A 23,783-nucleotide genomic window follows, 5' to 3' on the forward strand; every position below is an offset into this window, starting at 1 on the left:
AGGAAGTGGAGATGCAACATGGGGGGTTAAGGGGGCAGGAGAAGAATCAATAAAACAAGATGGGATTGGGAGGGAGAAAAACCACAAGTGACTCTTAATCTCACAAAACAAACTGAGGGTTGCTGGGGGAAGGGGGTTGGGAGAAGGGGGTGGGATTATGGACATTGGGGAAGGTATGTGCTATGGTGAGTGCTGTGAAGTGTGTAAACCTGGCGATTCACAGACCTGTACCCCTGGGGATAAAAATATATTATATGTTTATAAAAAAAAATTAAAAATTAAAAAAAAAAGAAATCAGCAACACAAATGTGAGGAATACTTTAACTATTGGAAATTAAATTAAATTAAATAACACACTCCTAAATAACCCATAGGACAAAGAAGAGAAACCAAAGGGGAAATTAGAAAATGTTTTTAATTGAAAATAAAACCAGGGCACATGGATGTGTAAGTGGGTTAAGCCTTTCTTCGGCTCAGGTCATGATCTCAGGGTCCTGAGATCTAGCCCTGTATCTGGCCTTTTGCTCAGCAGGGAGCCTGCTTCCCCTCACCCCACCCCACACTCACCTGCCTCTCTGCCTACTTGTGATCTCTATCAAATAAATAAATAAAGTCTTTAAAAAAAAAGAAAAGAAAAGAAAACCAAAACTTGTCAAATTATGGAGAGCATCTAAGGCAGTACTAAGAGGATTGTAAATGCTTATGGAAGATACGATCTAAAATCAGTTATCCAAACATCAACCTCAAGAAGCTAGAAGACTAATTCCACGTTTAAGTAGAAGGAAGGAATTAGACTAGAAGTTAATGAGGGCTACATCTAACAAAAGAAGTGCAATATCTATACACTGAAAACTAAAACTTACTGAGAGCAATTAAAGAACATATAAGTAATTGGGGAAACACCATGTTTGTGATTTGGAAAACTCAGTATTATTAAGATGGTACTTCCCTCCAAATTTACCCGTATAATTTAATTCAATTTTTAGCAAAATCCCAAGAGGACTTTACATGGAAATTGACAAACTGCTGCTAAATTTATATGGAATTGTAAAGGACCTGGAATGGCCAATTTTGAAAAGGAAGAACAACTTTGGGGAACTTACAGTACTTGATTTACATCCCAAATATAAAGCCACAGTATTCAAGACAGTATGGTATTGAATTAAGAATATGCATGTGGGGCGCCTGGGTGGCTCAGTGGGTTAAGCCGCTGCCTTCGGCTCAGGTCATGATCTCAGGGTCCTGGGATCGAGTCCCGCATCGGGCTCTCTGCTCAGCAGGGAGCCTGCTTCCCTCTCTCTCTCTCTCTGCCTGCCTCTCCATCTACTTGTGATTTCTCTCTGTCAATAAATAAATAAAATCTTAAAAAAAAAAAAAGAATATGCATTATTAGTGGAAAAAATAGAAGTAAAGGTGCCAGTGGGAAAAAGAGAGTCTCTTTAACACAGTGCTAGACGAACTCGATATCCGTATGTAAAACATATATATATAAGATTTTTGTATAAAAATTAACTCAAAATGGATTATATAACTAAATGTAAACACTAGAACTAGAAAATTTCTGTAAAAAAATACAGCTACCAAAAGGATCTATAAAAAGAAAAAAATCTATAAATTCACCAAAACTAAAAATGTCTACTTTTTGAAAAACACTAAGAAAAAAATTTTATTTATTTTTCAATTTTACTTTATTTTTTAAAATTTATTTATTTTAGGGAGAGCTCATGTATGCTTGAGCAGGGTTAGGGGCAGAGAGAAGGGGACAAGCAGACTCCCTGCTGAGCGTGGGACCTGATGTGGAGCTCCATCCCAGGACCCTGAGACCATGATGTGAACTAAAATCAAGAGTGAACGCTTAACCTACTGAGGCAGCCAGGAACTCCAAAAACAATTTTTAAAGGTTACTTAGAGAAAACATTTCCAGTCATGTCCAACAGTAGCCAGATACATTAAAAAAAAAAAAAAATTCTTACAACTCAATAATAAGGAGACAAGCCAATTAATAAGTAGGTAAGAGACTTGAATAGATATTTCATTAAAAATATGTGAATAACTAATAAAGCATATGAAAGATGCTCAACTTTCGGGAAGTGCAAATTAAAACCACAATGTGATTCTATAATACACTTACTAGAATGGCTTTATTAAAAATAGTGACTATCAAATCTTGAGGATGTGAAGAAACTGCAAATCTCCCACATTGCTGGGGATGGTGTAAAATGGCTTCGATACTCTTGAAAACAGTGTGGCAGCTAAACTTATACTTCACTCTGCAACCCAGTATTTCCAATCCTAGGTATTTATCCAGGCGAAATGAGAACATATGTTCACATAAACACTTGCAAGAAACTGTTAATAAAAGGCGTATTTATAGTAGCTAAGAATTGGAAACTATGCAAACATCCATCAGCTGGTGAAGAGATAAACATAGTTCGTTTTGTCCAGACAGTAGAATATTGCTCGACATATTGCATGAAAAGTTTTGGGTGTACCTATATGTGTTAAGTTTATATGGAATTTCTATAAAAAGCTTAAGGACCAGAAAGCAGATCAGTGGTTGCTTGAGGCCAGGAATAGGAGGGGAGATTGACTGCAGAGAGATAATGGACATTCTCCAAAACTGGATTATAGTGATGGATGCCTAATTACACAATTTACTTAAATTAATCACATTTATACTCTGACATATGCATATGAATATGTTTGAGGGAGAAGGGAGGAAGGAGAGAGGCAGGGAGGCAAGGCAGGAAGGAAAGAAAATCAAAAAGGAAGAACATCAAACAGGGCTCTACCGGAGATCAGTTAAATACACATCTCTGGGGAGGAAACCAGACCCTCAGTAGTTTATAAAAGTACCCAAGTGTTTCAAGTGCATCCAGTATTAAGAACTTCTGCCCTAGATGTGCTCTTTTCAACCCTAGGCTAGAGAGCCACTGTTACTGAAGAGAAAGACCTTCAGATGCTCTGAGGCCAAAAAGAAAAAAAAGAATCGCTATTTTAGGCTTTTCATTCCTTGGCTAGAAAATCAGGATAGTAATACTTGCTCAGTGTATCTCACAAACTTGTTTCAGACACAGTTAGTGATGGTAGACACTTTGTAAACTCTGCGGTAGCTTTTTGTTATTCTGTCCAACCTTAAGGATTCATCTGTGGAACAATAGAGATCATTGTTCTTCATGATAATAAGATCTTCAAATGTCTTCTGAAGTTTCTCTATTCATGGTAGCTTTCAAATTGTCTATTTTACTGTGTTGTAACTAAAGGGAAATATATACTGTTTTTGATCTGAACGTTTCTTGTTTAAAATAGTCATGGTGCAATTTATAAATTTTTCTGCAGTTTTGGAATCTTCACAGTAGGAGGTGTCATACAGCCATTCAACAATACTATCATTTCTTAAACCATTTCAAATTATCTTTAGAGTTGAGCCAGGGCATTTTCTTGGCTAGTCTCATTGAAGCTAAGTTTTATGCCTAATCGCTCAAAGCCTGGTCTGATGAATAAAGTGGAAATCAAGGAAGGCAATACATTTTTTGAAAATGCTTCGTGAATATAATTACCTCATTGTTGTCGGTTTTTTTCCCCTTCTGATTCCCCAGCTGACCCTACGGACCATTTCAAAAAGTTGAGTCTAGAATTGTTTGAACAATGATATCATTGATAGTGTGTAGCCTCCTAAAATGCCTACGTTGAAGGCTAGATTTTATTTTACCATTTAATGTTTAACTTGATTATCAAAATAATTACGTTTATTATTTTGTTGTTTCTTGAGACGTACGTATATATAAAATATTTGTCAGTAAGTCAGAAGATTTACTTAACTAGAATACTTTACTACCCTCATCATCCTGAGATATTTTTCAATATATCGATATTATTTCTTCTTTACATAAATACTATCTTATATTTTATATTGTTAAACTTTTAAAAAGAGGGGATATTACAGAATTTTAAGGACCACTGAGAAACTTACTGGTATAAAATATGACTTTATTTTTATTTTGCTAGAATTTTGATTGCTAATGAAACTAATATTGATCTATCTCTTCATTATAGTTTATATGTTATTTGTAAAATTTGATACAATTAAATGGCACTTGTATTCTGCCTCTCTCATTTTACCTGTATAGTAGATCCAAAATAGGTGTTTGTTTTCGTGAAGAGAGGGCATGCAAGCCAATCTCTTACAAGTTGATGTTATAAAAAATAACAGGAAAATATATAGGGACTCCTGGGTGCCTTAAGTTCATTAAGTGTCTCAGACTTGATTTCTGCTCTGGTCATGATCTCAGGGTCATGAGATGGAGCCCCACACTCTCAGCGGGGGAGGGTGTCTGCTTGAGGTTCTGTCTCTCCCTGTGCCCCTCGTCCTGGTGTGTGCTCTTTCTCTCTCTTTCTAAAATAAATAAATAAATCTTAAAAAAAAGAAAAAGAAAAAGAGAACAAATGTTCTGTTGTAATCACTTACTGCTATTTCATTAGGGAGAACTATGAAATTTGAGTGACAATGCTAATTGTAAATCTATTACTCTCCGTGATATTTACATAGAAATTACTTAATAAGTCTTCAATTAACACCTGCCAAACCTGGAACATTTTTTAAATGACTTCATAGTCATTATGGTTAGGGGAGTTCTTTAAAATAAATATTTTTCTTTTGAGGAAAATAAGATTGCTGTAATTACAGGCTTCCATGATTAAGGGGTTGGGATTTAAAATAAACGTGGAAAGAATGCCATGGATTGAAGGGACACTGGTAACTTGAATTGGCTAAGTGCCAAGTTGGTAAACGAATTAAAAAGTCACTATAAGTCTTAGCAAACCTTGGTTTCAAATGCAACTGGTAACAACAGTGTTTTCCCTTCCTAAAACCTCTATTTAAATTCCTTTTTTATGATTGATGTTTAAGAACAGTATTAATATCTATTGCATAAATTTATTTTTGTACTTCATGGTTGTTTGGGGGAATAAGCTTTAATCACAGTATGTTCATCTGTGCAATAAATTGTTTTCTAATAAAATTACAGTTTTCTTAGTGTACAGTTTTCATAGTGTACATACACACACACTATGTACATACAGATATGTACATAGAAGCGTACATATGTATACTTATATACACATACAGACACACACACGCATATAAATTCCAAAATGCTAAGAACTTCTTTTGTGAGCAGACCTTACATTCCTAAGATTATTATAAATTAAAACAAAAAGCTATGTTAAGATACAGTTCACACACTGTACAGTTCAATCATTTAAATTATACAATTCCATGGTTTTTAGCCTAATCATAGGATGGATTGTTTAACCATCACCACAGTCAATTTTAGGACATTATCTCGTCTCCAGAAGGCGACTCCAAACCCTTGAGCGGTTCCTCCCTATACCCATTGCCTGCTCCTCCCCCCAACCTTTAGGCAATCACCCATCTACTTCCTTCTGTATAGATTTGCCTATTCTGGATATTTTATTTAAATGTAATCATACAATAAACAAGTCATCTTTAATGTTCGACTTCTCTCACACAGCATAATGTTGTATGACAACACCAATACTTCATTCTTTCTATTGCTGAATACAACTCCTCATTTGGACGTATCACTTATTATTTATTCATACATCAGTTCAAGGACACTTTAACTGTTGACCCTTTCGGGTAAATAATGCTGCTGTGAATATTTGTGTACATGTTTGTTTGTTTGTTTAAAGATTTTATTTATTTATTTGACAGAGAGAGAGATCACAGATAGGCAGAGAGGCAGGCAGAGGGAGGGGGGGAAGCAGGCTCCCTGCTGAGCAGAGAGCCCCATGTGGGGCTCCATCCCAGGACCCTGGGATCATGACCTGAGCCAAAGGCAGAGGCTTAACCCACTGAGCCACCCAGACGCCCTGTGTACATGTTTTTATGTGAACATATGCTTAAAATAATTTTGGATAAAAACCTGGGAGTGGCAATTTTGAGTCATATATTGATTATATGTTTAACTTTTTTGAGGAACGGTCAAACAGTAGCTATATCATTTTTATATTCCCAACAGTATGAAGAGTTCCACTTTTTCTGCATCTTTATCAGTACCTGTTATTGTCTGTGTTCTTTGTTACATTCATCCAAGGGAGGTTCTTCTTTGTGGTTTTGATTTACATGGTCTTTTTAGCTAATAATTGGTAGTGCTTACTCAATAATTAGCATATGTCAGGCATTGATCTAAGGACTTTCCCTACAGCATCTTGTATTTAATTCTCATGTTTATCCATGTCACATAGATACTTTTTAAAATTAATAATCTTTATTTATTTAGGACAGTTTTAGATACTCCACAAAACTGAGTAGAAAGTACAGAGTGTTTCCGTATAGCCGACGTCCTCACACACAGGCAGCCTCCCCTATTACCGACATTCAACCCTAATGGTACACTTGTTAAACCTGATAAGCTTTCACTGACATATCATTATTACCCCAAGTCCATAGCAGGCTGACTTTTTGTTCTCTTGATGGTGTACTTTTAAGCCCAAAAGATTTAATTTTGGTGAAATTCAGTTTTCTCTCTCTTTTTTCTTTCCTTCACTGTGCTTTGGATCTCTTCTTTAACAAACCATTGCCTGCTCCCAAGCTCAGGAAGATTTATGCCCTTGTTTTATTGTAAGGTCTTTACAGTGTAACTCCTAAATTTATGTCTTTGATCCATTTTGAATTATATGTGAGATAGGTGGGTAAGGGTTCAACTTCATTCTTTTGCATATTGGTCGTTCGGTTGTTCCAAGACCATGTGTTGAAAAGACTATTCCTTCTCCCATCATATTTTCTTGGTGCCTTTGTTGAAAATCATGACTGTTTACTTTTGGATTCTCAGTTCTGTTATCCTGTATGTTGTTAACACCAGCGCCTCAGTGCCTTGGTTACAGTAGCTTTATAGTAAGTTTTCAAACAGGGAAGTATGAATCCTCTAAGCTCCTTTGCTCGACAGACACTCAAATTCTTGACATTTCCCTCTCACGGTAATTTTTTATTTTAAATTAATATTAATTTTTCAATTATTATGATTATATAATCACTCTTCACAGTTGAGCCATGTAATATATCTTATTTTCCTTTCCTGTACAGTATTCCGTTTCAGCTAGATTCAGTGAATCTTTTTTTTTTTTTTAAGATTATTTATTTATTTATTTGAGAGAGAGACAGTAAGAGAGAGCATGAGCGAGGAGAAGGTCAGAGGGAGAAGCAGACTTCCCATGGAGCCGGGAGCCTGATGTGGGACTCGGTCCCGGGACTCCGGGATCATGACCTGAGCCGAAGGCAGTCGTCCAACCAACTGAACCACCCAGGCGTCCCTGAATCTTTTTTTTTTTTTTTTTTTATCTAGCCACAAAGCCTTCCCCCAGTGGCGAAACTCCTTTCAGTACCTTCAGGCACATTAGGTATTCTATCAATCATGGATATGTAAGAAATTTCTTCCAGCTCTTTGTGACCTGTCTAATCCAGAATGGTTTCTCTAGCTTTGTTCTATAGCTTTGGATTTAAAAGACTATTTTTTCATCATCATGGAAGTTTCTTTTGCCCTTTCTTTGTTGGTGCCTTTAATCTAATTGTCCTTATTTTGGTGGAGCAGATTTGTTAAAATCTTCCTGAAATTTTGAAGGTATTGCCCCGTTGTCTTCTAGCTTTTAGCACTGTTTAGAATTCTAGTGCTCTTCTCATTCTTATTTTCTCTAAAGAAAACCCATATTTTCTCTGGAATTTTGTAGAATCTTCTCCTTATTCTTAGTCTTCTGAATTTTCATGATGATGCACCTTGGTGGGTCTATTTTTATTCTTGTATTGGGCTCTCAGCATGCCTGGAAGCTTGCCTTTTTATGGAGGAAAGTGTTCTTATAGCTGTTTTGTTGGAAATTTCCTTCCTTCTGTTTATGTTCTCACTTCTGTTAGTGCTCTGTAGCTGTTCCTCTTGATTTGTGTGTCTTTCTTTATCTTCTTTTTTATTTTCCATTTCTTCGTATTTTTACTTTACATTTTGTACATTCACTTAACTTTTTCTTCTACCCGTTTTCTTAATTTTAATTTCCATGAGCTCTTTCTTATTAATGTTCTTATAGTCTCCTGTTCTTGTTTAATGTATGCAGAATCTTCTCTGAGGAGTGTAGTGATCCGACTGGTTGGTTGGTTGGTTTTGTGTGTGTGATTTCTTTTTACTGTGTATTCTTTATTTCCTTGCAAGTCACTTTTTTTCCATGTTGACATCTAGTTCTCATACTAGCAACCTTCCTTGAGATCTTGTAACATTTGTCTGCCTACTCACATTTAAGGGATAGTACCAGAAAGCTAATGGGAAGATTTGGGTGCATGAGTGTAGCTTGTTGACTCTGATCTTTGTTTTAGGGTGAACTCACCTTAGCTGACTCCAATGTTGGGATTCTTCAGTCATTCTTCTAGGACTGACCACATTTCCAAGAAAGCTCAATTCTGTTATCTAGCTTGCATAATTCTAGAAGTTATATGGGTGAAGAAGAGTACAGGGTCTCAATACTCAATATACAAGTACATGCTTAATCCACTGAGAATTAACTCTAACCCTGCTCTCTGTCCACTATCTCTCAGGCCAGAGACACCTTGTTTTACTTTCAGCAGTGAATAAACCACTTGTTTTCTGGACTAGGAAAAGGACAATCATGTGCCTCAATAGAATAAGGACTGGCCAGGAGGCCAAGCTGCTCAGACACTTCAACCTGTTTTCCTGTTTCACCTTCATGTTGCTTCCAGTGCCTTCTGGGACCATCAACCCAGAGTCTTGTCAGGGGTTGTAATATAAATTATGTTGCTTCTAAGCCTTCTCCACTGTTTTTCTCAGCTTCCTTAGCAGTCTGTACCAATTACTCATTTGCTTTCCTGCTTTCAAAATTAGTTTCTGTTGTCTCTTCTGTCAGATATTAGTCCTTGTAGATTTATGCTATTTTTAAAATCTCTTTATTCTCATTTTGTGGAATTTCAAGAGATAGTGAAAATGAATGCTTATGTCCAATTTACCATCTTCAACAAAAAAGGGACTCTACTTCTATTTTTAATCTCAAAGGCTTCGCAGTTTTTCTTTGACCTTCGCTATAACCCTCACTTGATTTGTTTTTAAAATACACAAGAAGCTGTCTTAAGTGACCTTCATGTAACTGGCACACCAGATTAATGAATGCTCTCCATTCCCTCTGTACAATACATTATGGATGGCTGCTGTAGGGACCAAAGAGCTAGCCTGGAGTGCGTCTGTATACTTCTTCTCCATCAGTGGAATTGTGTGTGTGCTCACAGGGTCAGTTTATTCTCTTTTAAAGAGATAGAAGTTGAAAAGAGTAGTTGATACGTTATGAGTGTGGTCATGTAAGAAAGATATCATGGAACTCTAGTGGGCAACATCAAAAGTTAATGAACAAGGACACATCATTTTAAGGTAAAATGTGTACACTTTGTATCATTTTGTTAAGATTGTCTGCTTTCTGTTTTCGGAGTTAAATGAACAAGTGCTACTTAAAATGGTTGCTTAACAGCTTGTTTTTAAATAACAGAAAGTCATTATGCCCTGTGGGTCAAATGACTGATTCTGCCCTGTTGCATGCTGAATTTTCACATACTTAACAAGATCATTGTTTTTGCTTAGTTCCAGATGTTGAAGTGAAGGGAGAGTGTTCTAGCTATTATCTCCTGCTACAAGGTAATGACAACAGAAAATGTAAAGCCACATTGATTCACTCGGCCAACCAGATCAATGGCTCGTTTGCACTGAGTTTAATTCATGGAAAGATGAAAGCAAGGACAGTAGAAGCCAAACTGAGTAAGTGTTAATTTTAGGTGGAAAATATTTCTATATGTGTTAGTATATGCAGTTAACTTCTGTGGTTTTTAATGCTTTTATTTTTCCCAAACTCCATTTCACTTTCAATTTACCTTTTATTTCGAACATATTACAGCATGTACAAACAGTTTAGAGTACAGATAATTCATCCATTTTTCATTATACTTAGTATAATTTAGTAGGTCAGCTTTTGATTCCAAAAAGGAAATGTTTAGTATTTTGCACTTACTTATTTTTAAAGATTTTATTTTTTTACTTCAGAGAGAGAGCTCACGTGTGGAAGCCTGAGGGGGTGGGGCAGAGGGAGAAGCAGAGTCTCCACCGAGCAGGGAGCCTGACAAAGAGCTGAATCCCAGGACTCTGGGATCATGACCTGAGCTGAAGGCAGATACTTAACTGAGCCACCCAGGCACCCTGTTTGTATTTCCACTTTATTTTTTTAAGATTTTATTTATTTATTTGTCAGAGGAGAGATAGCACAGTCAAGTAGAGTGGCAGCAGAGGCAGAGGGAGAAGCAGGCTCCCCACTGAGCAAGGAGCCCGATGTGGGACTCGATGCCAGGACACTGGGATCATGGCCTGAGCTGAAGGCAGCCGCGTAACTGACTGGACCACCCAGGCATCCCTGTATTTTCCACTTTAAACATATAATATTTTTCTATAATTTAGCTCTCATTTTACTTACTTCCTCTCAAGTATCTTGTTCCATTTTATTGCCCTTTTTTTTTCTCTCCAAGTTCCAAGTTTTTCTTATCTATCAGTGTATGCCAAACCACTCCAAAGTTAGCTTAAAAAATGACTATTTATTATTATTTTTCATAGTCCTTTGGGTTGACTGGGCTCAGCTGGATGGTTCTATTTTGAAGTCCCCATACATGTGCAGCCACTTAAAAAGCTAGGGCTCTATTCTCCTGCAGACTTAATGGAGGTTGTGTAAGAATGCTTCTTCACCTACCTGTTTGGCTCCTGGTCTATTTTCTCACAGACAGCTTGGGCTTCCTTACAACACTATAGTCTTGGGATAGTCTGATTTCTTACCTGGTTGCTATCTTCTCTTAGAGCATTGTTCTAAGAAGCCTCCAGGTTTTTTGACCTAGTCTGAACTCATTCACTGTCACCTTTACTGGAGTACCTTATTGCTTTCATAGAGCTAGCCTGGGTTCGTTGTGGAAGGACACAGTGGGTGACTAGTAAGTGTGGTTGATTAGGGAGTGTCCATACTCCCTGCTTTGTATAGGAGTTTCGGTAGCTGAAGCCATAAAAGAAAATGTGATGGAGGAAATTCTACTCTGTTACCTAAATTCCTTCAGTTGAAGAGGGAGATCAGAGTTTAAAATGCAAAATAATTTAGTATGCTTAATTTCTTCATCTTAATTATTATTTTGAGATGAGCAAGAGAGATGAGTAACTGACTTTTATTTTTTAAAATTATGTAATAACACATTTTCTGGGAACTGAATATTATTGTCATAGAACATCCTTAACACTTTTCTCTATTTCTCAGGCTTTCCTTTTGACTTCTTGTCACTTCCACATTTTTCTGGTGAACAACTTATACAGAGAGAGAAACAGTTAGCTAATGTTCAGGCTTTGGCTTTGAAAGAATGTCTGAGTAAGTAATGATTTGTACATTTCATTTTACTGTAAGAATGTTGACCTGTTCAGACATAATGCATTGTTACTGTCATTCTTTTCTTACTTTGTCTTTTAGGTATAATCCTCATTTTTAGAACTATTCTTGATAGAGGTGATGCAGAGTAGAAAAGGTCTGCAACATTTTTTCACCAGATTCAGAATCTTCCTATTTATTCATACATTGCTAATAACATTTATAAGAGTGTATTTCTTAAAGACTTATTTATTTAGGGAGAGAGAAAGAACAAGGGGAGGGACAGAAGGAGAGAGAGAGAAAGTCTCAGGCGGATTCCTTACTGGGTACGGAGCCTGGCGCCGAGCTCGATCTCATGACCCTGAGATCACAATGTGAGCTGAAATCAAGTGTCAGACCCTCAACTGACTACACCACTTAAGCACCCCATAAAAATATTTCTTTAGGAAAATTTTGTATTCCATCTTTTTAACTGTGTACTGGAAAAGGTAGCTATGGTTTTAAAATTCTGATTAATATAGAATTTTTGTAAAATTTCTCATTTTATATTTTTGTTATCAGGAGGATAAAGACTAAAAATACAAGGAAATACAACTATAGAGAAATTAATGTGCTAACTTAAGCATTGATTCTTAGACTTTAACCATGACTATTAATAATAACAAATATCACATATGTGCAGAGTGAAATTAACATTATGGGTTTTTCCTTATTCAGGAAATTAACACTTTTTCCAAGGGTCATACTTTAAGTTTTACAGCTATTATTAAATGTTTAGTTCGTATCAGTCTTAACAATCTTCAATAAATAATCATTCATTAGTACCTAATATGAACTTATTTTAAGATAACTGATAGGGAATTTTTAAGAAATTGAGTCAAATTGTGAGGCCTCTTTAGTAGCGTATAGAAAAGCGTGATATTAGAATTAAGTAGATACATTATAAAATAAAAGCTATCATCGTTTTTGTAAAATCATTTTAAAAATATCTGGAATTCAGTAGCCTATTTTATTCAGTGGAAAATAATTTTAGAATACTTGGTCTCAATTGTTCTTTATATTAACCTACTTTTTCAGTTGCACAAATCAGTGTAATTGTGTAGTCTTGAACTCCTCCAACCATTAATTTTTTTTGTTTTAGTGATACTAGCTCAAGGAAAATATAGTTGGAAAGGCAAATCAGTTTCAGTAAAAAATAGTACATGTTAAAACCAAGAAAAAGGAAACATACTGAAATAGTACTTTTGTGGCTGGAAAACCCTAATTTCAAATATCAGCCTGCAGTGTTACTCATCTCTTGACTTCGCTCTGTCCCTGCCAGAGTCAGCAGGCCCTGCTCCATTGCCTTAAGCCTGCTGCAGCTTTGTAACTCCGTTCCCTCACCGTCTCCTCTGTCCGTCACCTCTCTCCCTTAGCCTCCCAACCAGAAAACCTGCCAGAGTGGAAGAATAGGCTGCAAGGGTTAACCTTCCTGTGGCAGGCCTGACTGACAGCTCTACCCAAGCACTAAGTAAAGGCTCCACGTGTAGGAGCAGGAGCAGCTGAGCCGTAGGTATTGCGGCTGTTAAGGGTGCCACAGCTCCGCGCCGGGAGCCTGGTGCAGAGGCAGGTGGGGGTCTGAAGTTGAGGGAAGGCTTGCAGCTAGTCGCTGCTGGAGAAACCAGCTCTGGGCCTATCCACGAAATGACCAGTTTGCAATCCAAGGCATGTAATCTTGATGAAAATTAGTAACCCAGCTAATCAGTTTATGATGGAAGTACTTGCTGAACCAAGCTCTGCTCTATCCAGAGAGTTAATACTGGATTAAAAATGTGGGGTAAGGTTGCATCTGTTAAGAATTCCTGTATCTTAAAAGACAAGAAAATGACAGCAAAACAAAGTTTCTTATGTAAGCATGTCTGACTGTATTTCAGTGATCTTCAGAGAAGTGAAATATAAATATAAAAGTGCTGAAAATGGTATAGTTAATTAACTTACACATGGTGAAAACTACTCTACTAGGAAGAGCTTTCTTTGGAAAAAAATAAACAATTCAGAATCAATACAAAGATGATGGCCTTTGGTATAAAATAAGAAGTTGTTCAAGAAGATTTTTTTTTCCCCAAAATTATCAACAAGTTAAGGAGTAGACTTACTATCTCTCCACTATTTCTCTGACCAGTATTGAATCAGAAAGAGCAACTGGAAAAGTTTGCATGAAAATGTACATACATTACTGAGACACTTTGTTGCTTAAAATAACGCAAACATCAAAGTTTCTGTTCTGATTTAATTTTTTAGAATAATTACTTCCAGTAGTTTTATTTTATTTCTTAAGATCATATTAGAATGATATTTATAATTTTATAAGTTTTTCTACTTGATTTTTTGGTAGTTTACAATTTTTTTATATTTGGAAATATCAACTGTCTTGTTTCACTGATTTTTAAAGAAAAAGTTTAAGAATGCTAGACAGTTTTTAAATTAAAGACCATTCAGCATGATGCCAGACAAATACCAAAGCAACAACAGTGTTGTCATTTTGCTCCAGTATTCCGGTCACACCTCTGAATTCCCCACATCTTTTTTAAATACATAGAACCTGGGGTGCCTGGATGGCTCAGTGGGTTAAGCCTCTGCCTTCGGCTCAGGTCATGATCCCAGGGTCCTGGGATCGAGCCCTGCATCAGGCTCTCTGCTCAGCAGGGAGCCTGCTTCCTCTCTCTCTGCCTGCCTCTCTGCCTACTTGTGATCTCTCAAATAAATAAATAAAATTAAAAAAAAAAAACTTTAAAAAATAAAATAAATTCATAGAACCTAGTACAAACCTGATTGACCATCAGCCTCCGGTACTTTTTGATATTCCACTGTCTTTTTCTTTACTAAATCCTAAGTAATTGCTAGCTTTTTTAGGAATAACATTCTTTTGCTGATCCATTTTTAAGACTTTAGTCCAATGTTTTTCTCCCAAACCTTTGCCACTTATGTGTACATTCATTAGTGTAGAGAATAATTTTTGCTTAGGTAAATTATTCTGCTCATAACCCTGTTAAACTTCATCTGTTTCCTCTTCTTTTTTGGTCATTAAGGCCAGGAGGAAGTCTTACCCCGCTTTCCAGATAGCCCGATGTTGTAATATAATTGACTATTTTAATAAGCATGGGTCTGGTTCATGATTTAAGGTTTTTTTTAACATTAATAAAAATATAGAGCTGAGTTCCAAAGCACATTACCTATTGTGTATATTTCACATGAAAACAAACCATTGATAACTTTTCGTTTAGAATGGCTCCCAGCAGATTGTACAGAAAATAAAAAGCTTCATTACTTTTTATTTTCTCACTAAGAAGATGTAATAACAGCAGCATATTTTACAATCTTACTTTACCATTACTAATGTTCTTGAGTGCAAGAATCTCGTGTTCCTTATCTTGGATCACAACTGGAACGACCCTACCAATATCCACATTACTATAGTGGGATTTTTCAGAGGTGTCCTCGGAGAGCCCATGTTCCAAAGTAGAGCCTCTAGGCCAACTGCTTCCTTCTCAGCCTACTCTCTTGCATTATTTATGTGTCAACCTCATGTAATAATGGGTTCTAATCCTCTCTGTCCAAGGGCACAGCATAGTGCTTTATAGACAGCACATAATGTTGAATTGACTTCTGTATGAATTTACAATTTACTGTTTTATTATAGAAGAAAATGTTATTAGTCCAGAAGTGTTTAGAAGTGTAATATTTTTATAAAAGTAATACAGGGATCTATGTTTAAGATGCAAATGCTACTGAAAAACTTCATGTAGAAACCAGCAGTAGCCTACTGTCTCCTGTCCATCTTTTAGTCTTGGTAGACAGCGACCCGCAGCTGTTCCAGCTGGTTTTCCTAACATTTCCTCCAGTTTTGTTAATAGTAGGTGGATGCTGCTGTTTCTTAATTTGCCAGTTTCAGACATTATCTTAGCACCTAGCTCTGAAAGATAAACACTTAGCTTTCTCCTATCATCTTCACATTCTCTTTCCACCCTTTACAGTGAAGTCATAAATTTTGGTTATATCAGTGGCTAGTTTTAACATTATTACCACCGTATACATAAGCTTACCACTGAGTCATGTAATATATGACGATGATCACCTCTTGTATTATCTTTGTTTTTCTTATGGTTGGTGATCATTTTCAATTTGCCCACTCCTCTGTACAGGCAAATGTTGTTCTAGAGGCTCCAGCATTTTTTACACACTTAACATTAAATTCATTGTATGTTCAAACACAGCAGTTCCTTTTTACTTTTCTGTTTCTTTCCAGAGTGTTTAATATTTCGTTCTGATAACAGAACATCTTAGAGACTTCTCTTTCTTCTTCCCTTCTTTTAGAGTCTCCTTTTTTCTAGACCACCTGTCCTTGGTTTACTCCCTTGTTTGCTTGGAGCGTATCTTTCAGCAACCACTTTGACTAAAACTTTGTGGAATGTAAGTTTTTTTTAACCTCTTGCATATCTGAAAATATCTTTACTTGACTGATAGGTCATAAAGAATCCTAGGTTGAAAATCATCTACCTTCAGAATTTTGAAGACATTGCTTTATTATCTTCTGTGTGACTATTCCTATTGAGAAACCTAATACTATTCTTATCCTTTGTAGTATTTTATTTTTGGTGTATTTGTTTTTACTCCTTTCTCAAATGTTTATCTCCAGAAGCCTTGTCCCTGGAAGCTTTACTCTGATTCATGGTGTGTATGTATTCTCCATGCTCTCCCTCTGTCCTCAGTTTATTAAGCTATATAAATGATGAGCCATTTCAATAGAAGATTCACATTCTTAAATCTGAAAACCTTTATCTTTAGTAATTTTTCTTTCTTTTTCAATTTTTTTCTTTCTTTCTAGAACTTTTATTAGTTATATAGAAAAAAATACCTGGACAGAATACCTAATTTTCTGGACAGAATACTTAATTTTTTTTCCTATTTCCATATTGTTTTCTTTTTGTTCTAGTTTCTAGGCAATATCTTCTGCTTTATTTTAAGCCCCTTTATGGCATGTTTAAAATTTGAGCTCTCATGTGCTTAATTTTTAGAAGTCTTTTCTTGTTCATCATCTGTTCCTTTATTAAAGAACCCTGTACTTGTTTCATGGGGTGTAGTAGATTGTCTTAGTTCTATGAGAATATTAATCAGAGCAAGCTTTCTTTTGTTCCCTGCAGTGTTTTTGTTTCTGCTGGGCTTCTTTTTCCTTTTTGCTGGCTTTAGTCTCTCTTTTTCATCTTGGACTTTTGCTCTTTTGAGGGTCCCAAAAAATAAACCCCTTTACTCTCCCAAAGTTGAACCGATTGAGAAATAAAACTGAGCAACACACTGATGGAGATAAGCAACAGGTAAAAGCCGTATTGAAGGATAGGACTTTCTAGATCTATGCCCAGGTGAGTTTTCTGATACACCCAGAATTGAATTTCCTCCCCTTGAATGAAGAACAAAGCAAATGAAGATCAACCTTGGGAGGGCAGGGCCTCTTACCACATAGAGAGCATGCGTCCTGAGGACTTGCTAGCTCAGAGGACAGTTGGAGAGAAGGATCAGAGCGGGCCTTATTTCTTCTCCAGGTGGCTCGGTGAGGGAGGGAGGGCCATGGGAGCTGGAAGTATATACTGGATCCAAGTCCGTCCTTTTAGTGTAAACATAAGACCGTGGAAACGCAGAGTCCCCTCTTTCCTCAGCACGTTTTCTTTTTTGTTTTTAATTCTTTATTTAAATTCAGCATAGCTAACATATACTGTATTATTCATTTCGGGGGTAGAATTTGATAATTCATCAGTTGCATACAACACCCAGTGCCCATTCCATCAGGTGCTCTCCTTCCTGCCCATCACCCGGTGACCCCTTCCCCCCACCCACGCCCCTGCAGCAATTTCCAGTTTGTTTCCTGGAGTTCAGCGTCTCTTATGGTTTGCCTCCCTCTCTATTTTCATCTTATTTTTCCTTCCCTTCCCCTGTGTTCATCTGTTTTGTTTCTTAAATTCCACATATGAGTGAAATCCTATGATATTATTCTTTCTCTGACTGACTTATTTCACTTAGCATTATACCCTCTAGTTCTATCCACATCATTGCAAATGGCGAGATCTCATTCTTTTCGATGGACACGTGAGCGTGCGCACGCACACACACACACACACACACACACCCCATATCTTCTTTCTGTACTCATCTGTCGAGGGACATTCCCATTATTTGGCTATTGCGGACATTGCTGCCATAAATATTGGGATGCATGTGCTCCTTTGAATCACTATGTTCCTTTTTTTAAAAAAAAGATTTTATTTGTCACAGAGAGAGAGAAAGAGAGAGCACAAGCAGGGGCAGCAACGGGCAGAGGGAGAAGAAGCAGGGTCCCCGCTGAGCAGGGAGGCTGACAAGGGACTCGATCCCAATACCCTGGGATGGTGACCTGAGCTGAAGGTAGAAAACTTAACCAACTGAGGCACCTAGACTTTCCAAATCACTGTTTCCTAAATGTCCGGTGATTCCTTTCTGTCTGTTCTGTTTTAGACGGGAAGCCTTACATACCTTGCTCTAATATACTGTCTGGCAATCTGTGGCATACAGCAGGTAGAGTGACAAGACATCCTTGGTTGTGAGCTCCTGTCCCTACCTCCACTTCAATATCAGGATCGTGCTCTTTTCTCAAGGGGCATTCAGTTTTTCAAAAGGGGAACCCCTTTGCTCTTTCTAGTGGAGCATTTATATTATAGCTGCTAGCTTCCCAGCTCCAGGGCTTGGAGTCAGACCTTTCAGTATGTACACTTCCATTTTGTCCCCCAGTTTTAACCCCCATTTCAGGGCTGCCTTTCGGTGTGCCTGATGCTCCATGGGCTGGGACTCTTTTTCAGCTTCTACCAAAAAAAAAAAAAAAAGAGAGAGAGAGAGAACAGAGTTTCCAAGCTGTGAGGGATGTAGGGTGGTGTAAAGACGTTTAGTTCTAAGGTCTTTACCCTGCCCCTTCCCTAAACATCCATGCATGCTGTCCTGTTTCAGCCTGTCCCGCCAATCATCTTCCTAACACCTCACAGCAGTGCCTCTGCGGGGACCCAGTTGACTTTCCTCTGCTGTACCAACTCGGCTACCCCTCCACCATCATCTTACCTTCCAAAATGTCCAAAACTGTCATTATTTATTATTTCCGCTTTGGTTGTCCTTTTTTAAATTCCTTTGCTGTGAGTTTAGGTTTGGGGAAGAAGAAAAAGATGGAAGTGGCCAACCTACCACATTTAACTCAAAGTCTTACAGGTTTTACTTTTCACATAAACACCAATGTTCTTAATGCTCTGCGGTATATTCTGAAAACTTGCAAACTTGCCTTTACCATTCATCACTTCATGGTGTGAACAGATTACTCTATTTTTGTTTATCTCGTGTAGCTGGGAATTCTATCTTTACCTACAGATGGGCTGAAAATGAAAACAGGCCTACATAGGAATGTTGATTTGCTGGAGAAATTCAACTGTTTTACTTTTGAAAATATTTATCGTAAGAGTAGTAGATGCACTTCTTGACAGTTTTTTAAAGTAATAGTTGCATGGTTTTTCTTTGTCTTACAGAAAGGAGAAAGTTGGCCAACCTGCCTGAAGTAGTTTCTATTGATGAACTCAAAACTCTATTAATACTCATAAGGGAACGCTTTTTAGATCATTTTGATGCTTTTATTCCTAAAACAATTCCAATAAAGACGGACAAAATTAAAACCGCCAATATGTTAAATAGTAAGTTTTTTGTTAGTTTAATTATTAGTTCTTTTCGTACGTATTTCTCATCATTTAGACATTAAAAGCTTTCTGGCACTTCTTTCATTAAGCATGTTTAATATAATTGTTTTGAGCAGAGGGAGAAGCATTTGAATGAAGGTGAGTCCTCTTAGTAATTGTACTTAGCTGGATTTCTACTAAGCTATATTTTCCTAAGATGAGAACAGTAGAACATACACAGTAAGTTTACCATAGTTAAAACTACCTGCATCAAGATGCTCCCTATTTGCTGTTCATTGTAGCAGGAATAGTCCCCAAACTTCATCGAAGGAACAGGAAATCATTTCTCTATTAACTTAGAGCTCTGTCTTCCTGGTTCCTATTCTTGTGATATGTTTGAATACAGTGAAGCTTTACAAGATCTAACAAGAAAGCATTTGATGATTGCCCTGCATTTTAAATGTACAGGGTAATTTTTTTTTTTTTATTCCATGAGAATCATTTTTATTCCATTGGTTAATAAGAAAATGACCAGAGTCAAGTTAACAGTAATGTTTGTCAGATGCCTTTCTCTGTTTGACACCATAGAGGTACACAAAGAAATAAAAATGTGGATCCTTGACTTTCAGCAGGCTATGATGTATGTCGGAAGCTAATTACAGATACAGCACGCACTGCCGTTTCAAGAGCCCAGGCTCTGGAGCTCAGGTGCCAGGGCTCAAGTCTGAGTTTTGTTACTTGTTCGCTGGACATCATTGGGCACTTATTCCACCACTCCCTGCCTCTGCCTCTTCGTGTTTAAAATGAGCTAATAATGTCTCCCACTCACTAATTGTGAGGATTGGATGAGTTGATGTATGTAAGAACATAATAAATGCCAAAGAACTGTTAGCTGTTTGTATTATCATGATCATCATCATGCCATACCAGTAAGAATGTTCCATAACAGTGCGGAGTAATCAGACGGGTGTTGGAGGCAGTGTAAGAGTCCTTGTGAATGGGGGGGTGTGTTCCGTAAATGAGAGACACAGCTTCTTGGTTGCAGCATGTGCTCTGAAGCCAGATGAACAAGGCTGGATGCGGCTCTGCGGCTTACTTGCTGTGTGACTTTGGGCAAGTTTTCTAACCTCTCCGAGCCTCAGGTTTTTTCATCTTTAAATTAGAGATGACATAGGTTGTTAGGAGGATTAAAGGAGTTATTTATAAGTTGCTGAGAAAGTTGCCTGGTGTGAAATGCTGTATATTTGTTTTTAAATAAATGAATGTGAATTTAGAGGAGAGGAATAGAACTAGGGTAGGAGAGTCACAGAACACTTCGTCAGGAGCAAAGGGACTTGGATGTAGGTCTTGAGCAATGCACAGGGTCTAGGTAGAGTGGCGAAGATAGGATTTTCTTGGGGGTAGAAGCTGCATGCCCGTGGAGTATGGAGGTAAGAAAGGGCAGACTGAGATCCAGACAGAAGCTGGCTTACTCAGAGAATTTGTGCAGGAGATAATGGTTACAAGGCAGGAAGGGCTGCAGTCATTGCATGGGTTTTCTGTAAGTATGGACACGTGTCTTACAGTTACTCATACAAGATCAAGTCCTAGAACACTATTAACACCCTGAGCATATTGGGGTGCTCATCTTAAAATGTAAATCAGATTATATCACTCCTTTGCTCAGAGCTTTGTCATTGCTTTCCATTGTACATAGAATGTGTCATCCTTAATACGGCTTACAAAATTCCTAAATGATGTCCACCCTCATACTCATTCTGGATTCCTCCAGTGTCACATTTCTGCTTCCTTGGTGCCACAGTCTTTCCGTTCCTTGAGCATGTCACCTTCCTTTCCACCTCAGGACCTTTACACATGTGGTGTCCTCTTTCTGGAATATTTTTCTCCCAATCTTTACTTGATTACCTGACAGTCATTCTTCTGATCTTGACTTAAATGTTACTTCCTCAAAGAAGCTTTTCCAGACTTTCCTCATTTTAAATTGTTTCCAGTGGTCCTCATCTTCTGTATCTTTCTTTTTATTATTTTTCCTATTTTAAATTATATACTGTAGATGTAATTATTTATTAATAACAGTTTGTCTTCACTGTGAACCATATGTTCTCTGAGAGTAGAGTGTGTCGGCTTGCTTTCTCCAGTGCCCTGGAGCCCAAGACTGTACCTAGCATAGAGCAGTTGATTCCTCCCAAAATAACATTTAACAAATGAAAGAAACCCTGAAGGTATTTTTTAGAGCCTGAACTGAAATTTGACAGGTTATATGTTTGAATATGACTCGTAATAATGAAGCTGTGATTTTTAACATCCTTGGTAGCTTTTATTTGAGTAAATACATCTAGATGTAAATTATACAGGAAAAGAAGCAATAAGGTCAATCATGTTTCATATTCTGATCCCATTATTTAATAATCATGCTCATTACGAATTATTGGCAATCATCAGGATTATTGTTGTCCTTTTTTTAAAATAAAAACTCTAGCACTCTAGCATGTGTAACATGAAAATCAGCAGGGAGAAAATGTCCTGATCGAACCATTTTCTATACTCATTGCCACAAAGTTGCTAAAAACTTTCACAATGCCAAGTGTCATATCTGGACTCAAAATACAGCAACTGTCTCCTTTACCTCAGGCCATGGGGGCACATAAACACACTGCATAAATGAGTTTTCTAGGTAATTTTATAAGATCACGGTTTTATTATTTTAGATATTTTAGTAAGAATCTTCTAGTATATGTTTATAATTCTTACTTTATTAAACAGAATATGCCGACTACAATATAACCTTTTCTTTGTGATTTATTCGTATATATATGTGTAAGGCTGGGATGGCTGTGCACGTATTATCATCTGTAGTATTACTTCTTTTTTGTTGGCCTTGATTTGTGTAGGTCGGGTTTTGAGTCCCTATTTCCCTACTGCATTGCTTTCATTTCTTTGTTTTTCCTGTAAAGTAAAACACTTAAAAAAAGAAAAAAAAAAAAAAAGGCAGCATTCTTGGTTTCTCAGAGGCCCTTTTTGTGCTTTTTGGTTATCAACATGTCCTAGTGTCCTGACTGCCACATAAATAAAATATTGTGTCTTGCTTTACTGTAAGAATTATATTAAATTATACCCCAAAAGTACATATGAATGTTTGTCCATGTACTCCTTACTATTTAGTCTATGTCATTTATATTTATGTAAATTGTGTAGTCAACAATAATTAATAATTAATTATATTGTCATATTTAGAACAATTAATGTCTACTTTTATTTAACCTGACTTGTGTTCTTTTGAGTTCTCAGCATGTATCTGTTCAGATCTGCTAATGATATTTGCTTTGCACTTCTAGTGGAAAGCCATGTCAACATTAAAAAGTAGATTATTTCATCTTAAATTTTATTGCCATATAAAATAGCATTTCACTGCCCTTATGATGAGATGGGAAGTAGTATATTTAGATGGTGTTTGGAGGGGGCAATCCAACGTAGTCATTAAAGGTATTTTTAAAATGTTCAAGGTTGAGTAGTTTAATGAATAAAGGGAAAATAACATGCAGTTGGCTTTGGTTTTATGTTTTTTCTTTTTTTGTATAAAAATGCATTTACCAAATTATCATTTTGTAAGACCTCAAAGTATAAAATGGATATTTTTGTCAGAACTGTTGGTTAGTCAGACCACTAATGTCCAGTAATTTTCAGCTAATTTATTAGAATAGTATGTAGTAGTTCAAAACAATATTAAAAACCAGATGGTTTGAGAATCCCCAAAGTAGTACAGTTAGTAATTTTGACAGTGCTGAAATAGTTTGGATGTACTCATAATTTATAATGCAAATGGAAACTGTCCCTTTTTTTTTGTAAATTTTTTTTAAAGATTTTATTTATTTATTTGGCAGAGATCACAAGTAGTTAGAGAGGCAGGCAGAGAGGAGGAAGCAGACTCCCCACTGAGCAGAGAGCACAATGCGGGTCTCCATCCCAGGACCCTGGGATCATGACCTGAGCTGAAGGCAGAGGCTTTAACCCACTGAGCCACCCAGGCACCCATGTCCCTTTGTTTTTGATACAGACTGTAGTGTTATTAGCAATCTCAGTTCATTGCAGCATACTAGCTGGAAGAGTAAACACACTGTTAGTGAAATAACATTTAATGTTAGTGATTTACTTGAAGATGTGTATGTATATAATGTATAATATATGTATAGTATACATAAATGGATAAGTGAAAATTCTTCCTAAGGTAACTTTTATCTGAGAACATCTTATGTTATCTATTATATTATTATACTTTTGAGAATGAAATAATCTCTTTTAAAAACATGAACTTTTCGGGGCACCTGGTGGCTCAGTGGGTAAGTATTGCATAGCTTATCCAACACAGCTTTTTTTTTTTTTTTTATAATCAAGTATTTTGTTCTTGCCTTTTTTTTTTTAAAAAGATTTTTATTTATTCATTTGACGGAGATCACAAGTAGGCAGAGAGAGAGAAGGGGGGAAGCAGGCTCCCCATTGAGCAGAGGCTCCATCCCAGGACCTTGAGATCATGACCTGAGCCGAAGACAGAGACTTAACCCACCAAGCCACCCAGGCGCCCCCTAACACAGCTTTATATACACGTGTGTGCATGTACAC

At 36.9% G+C, this 23,783-nt stretch overlaps 1 protein-coding gene across 4 annotated transcripts in view; it reads left to right on the top strand.

Moving 5' to 3' along the window:
- The window catches only part of MTBP (MDM2 binding protein), an 83,799-nt gene that overhangs the window by 27,595 nt on the left and 32,421 nt on the right, over positions 1-23,783 (top strand). For 2 of the 4 annotated variants that reach the window (XM_059392957.1, XM_059392958.1), the window contains exons 12-14: positions 9,648-9,821; positions 11,347-11,454; positions 19,023-19,184. In XM_059392957.1, the coding sequence (XP_059248940.1) occupies positions 9,648-9,821; positions 11,347-11,454; positions 19,023-19,184 (444 nt within the window). The remainder of the gene's footprint in view (positions 1-9,647; positions 9,822-11,346; positions 11,455-19,022; positions 19,185-23,783) is intronic. The other 2 variants (XM_059392961.1, XM_059392959.1) reach the window with 2 other exon arrangements.

This window comes from Mustela nigripes, chromosome 3, assembly GCF_022355385.1.
Source record: "Mustela nigripes isolate SB6536 chromosome 3, MUSNIG.SB6536, whole genome shotgun sequence".
Lineage (NCBI taxonomy): Eukaryota > Metazoa > Chordata > Mammalia > Carnivora > Mustelidae > Mustela > Mustela nigripes.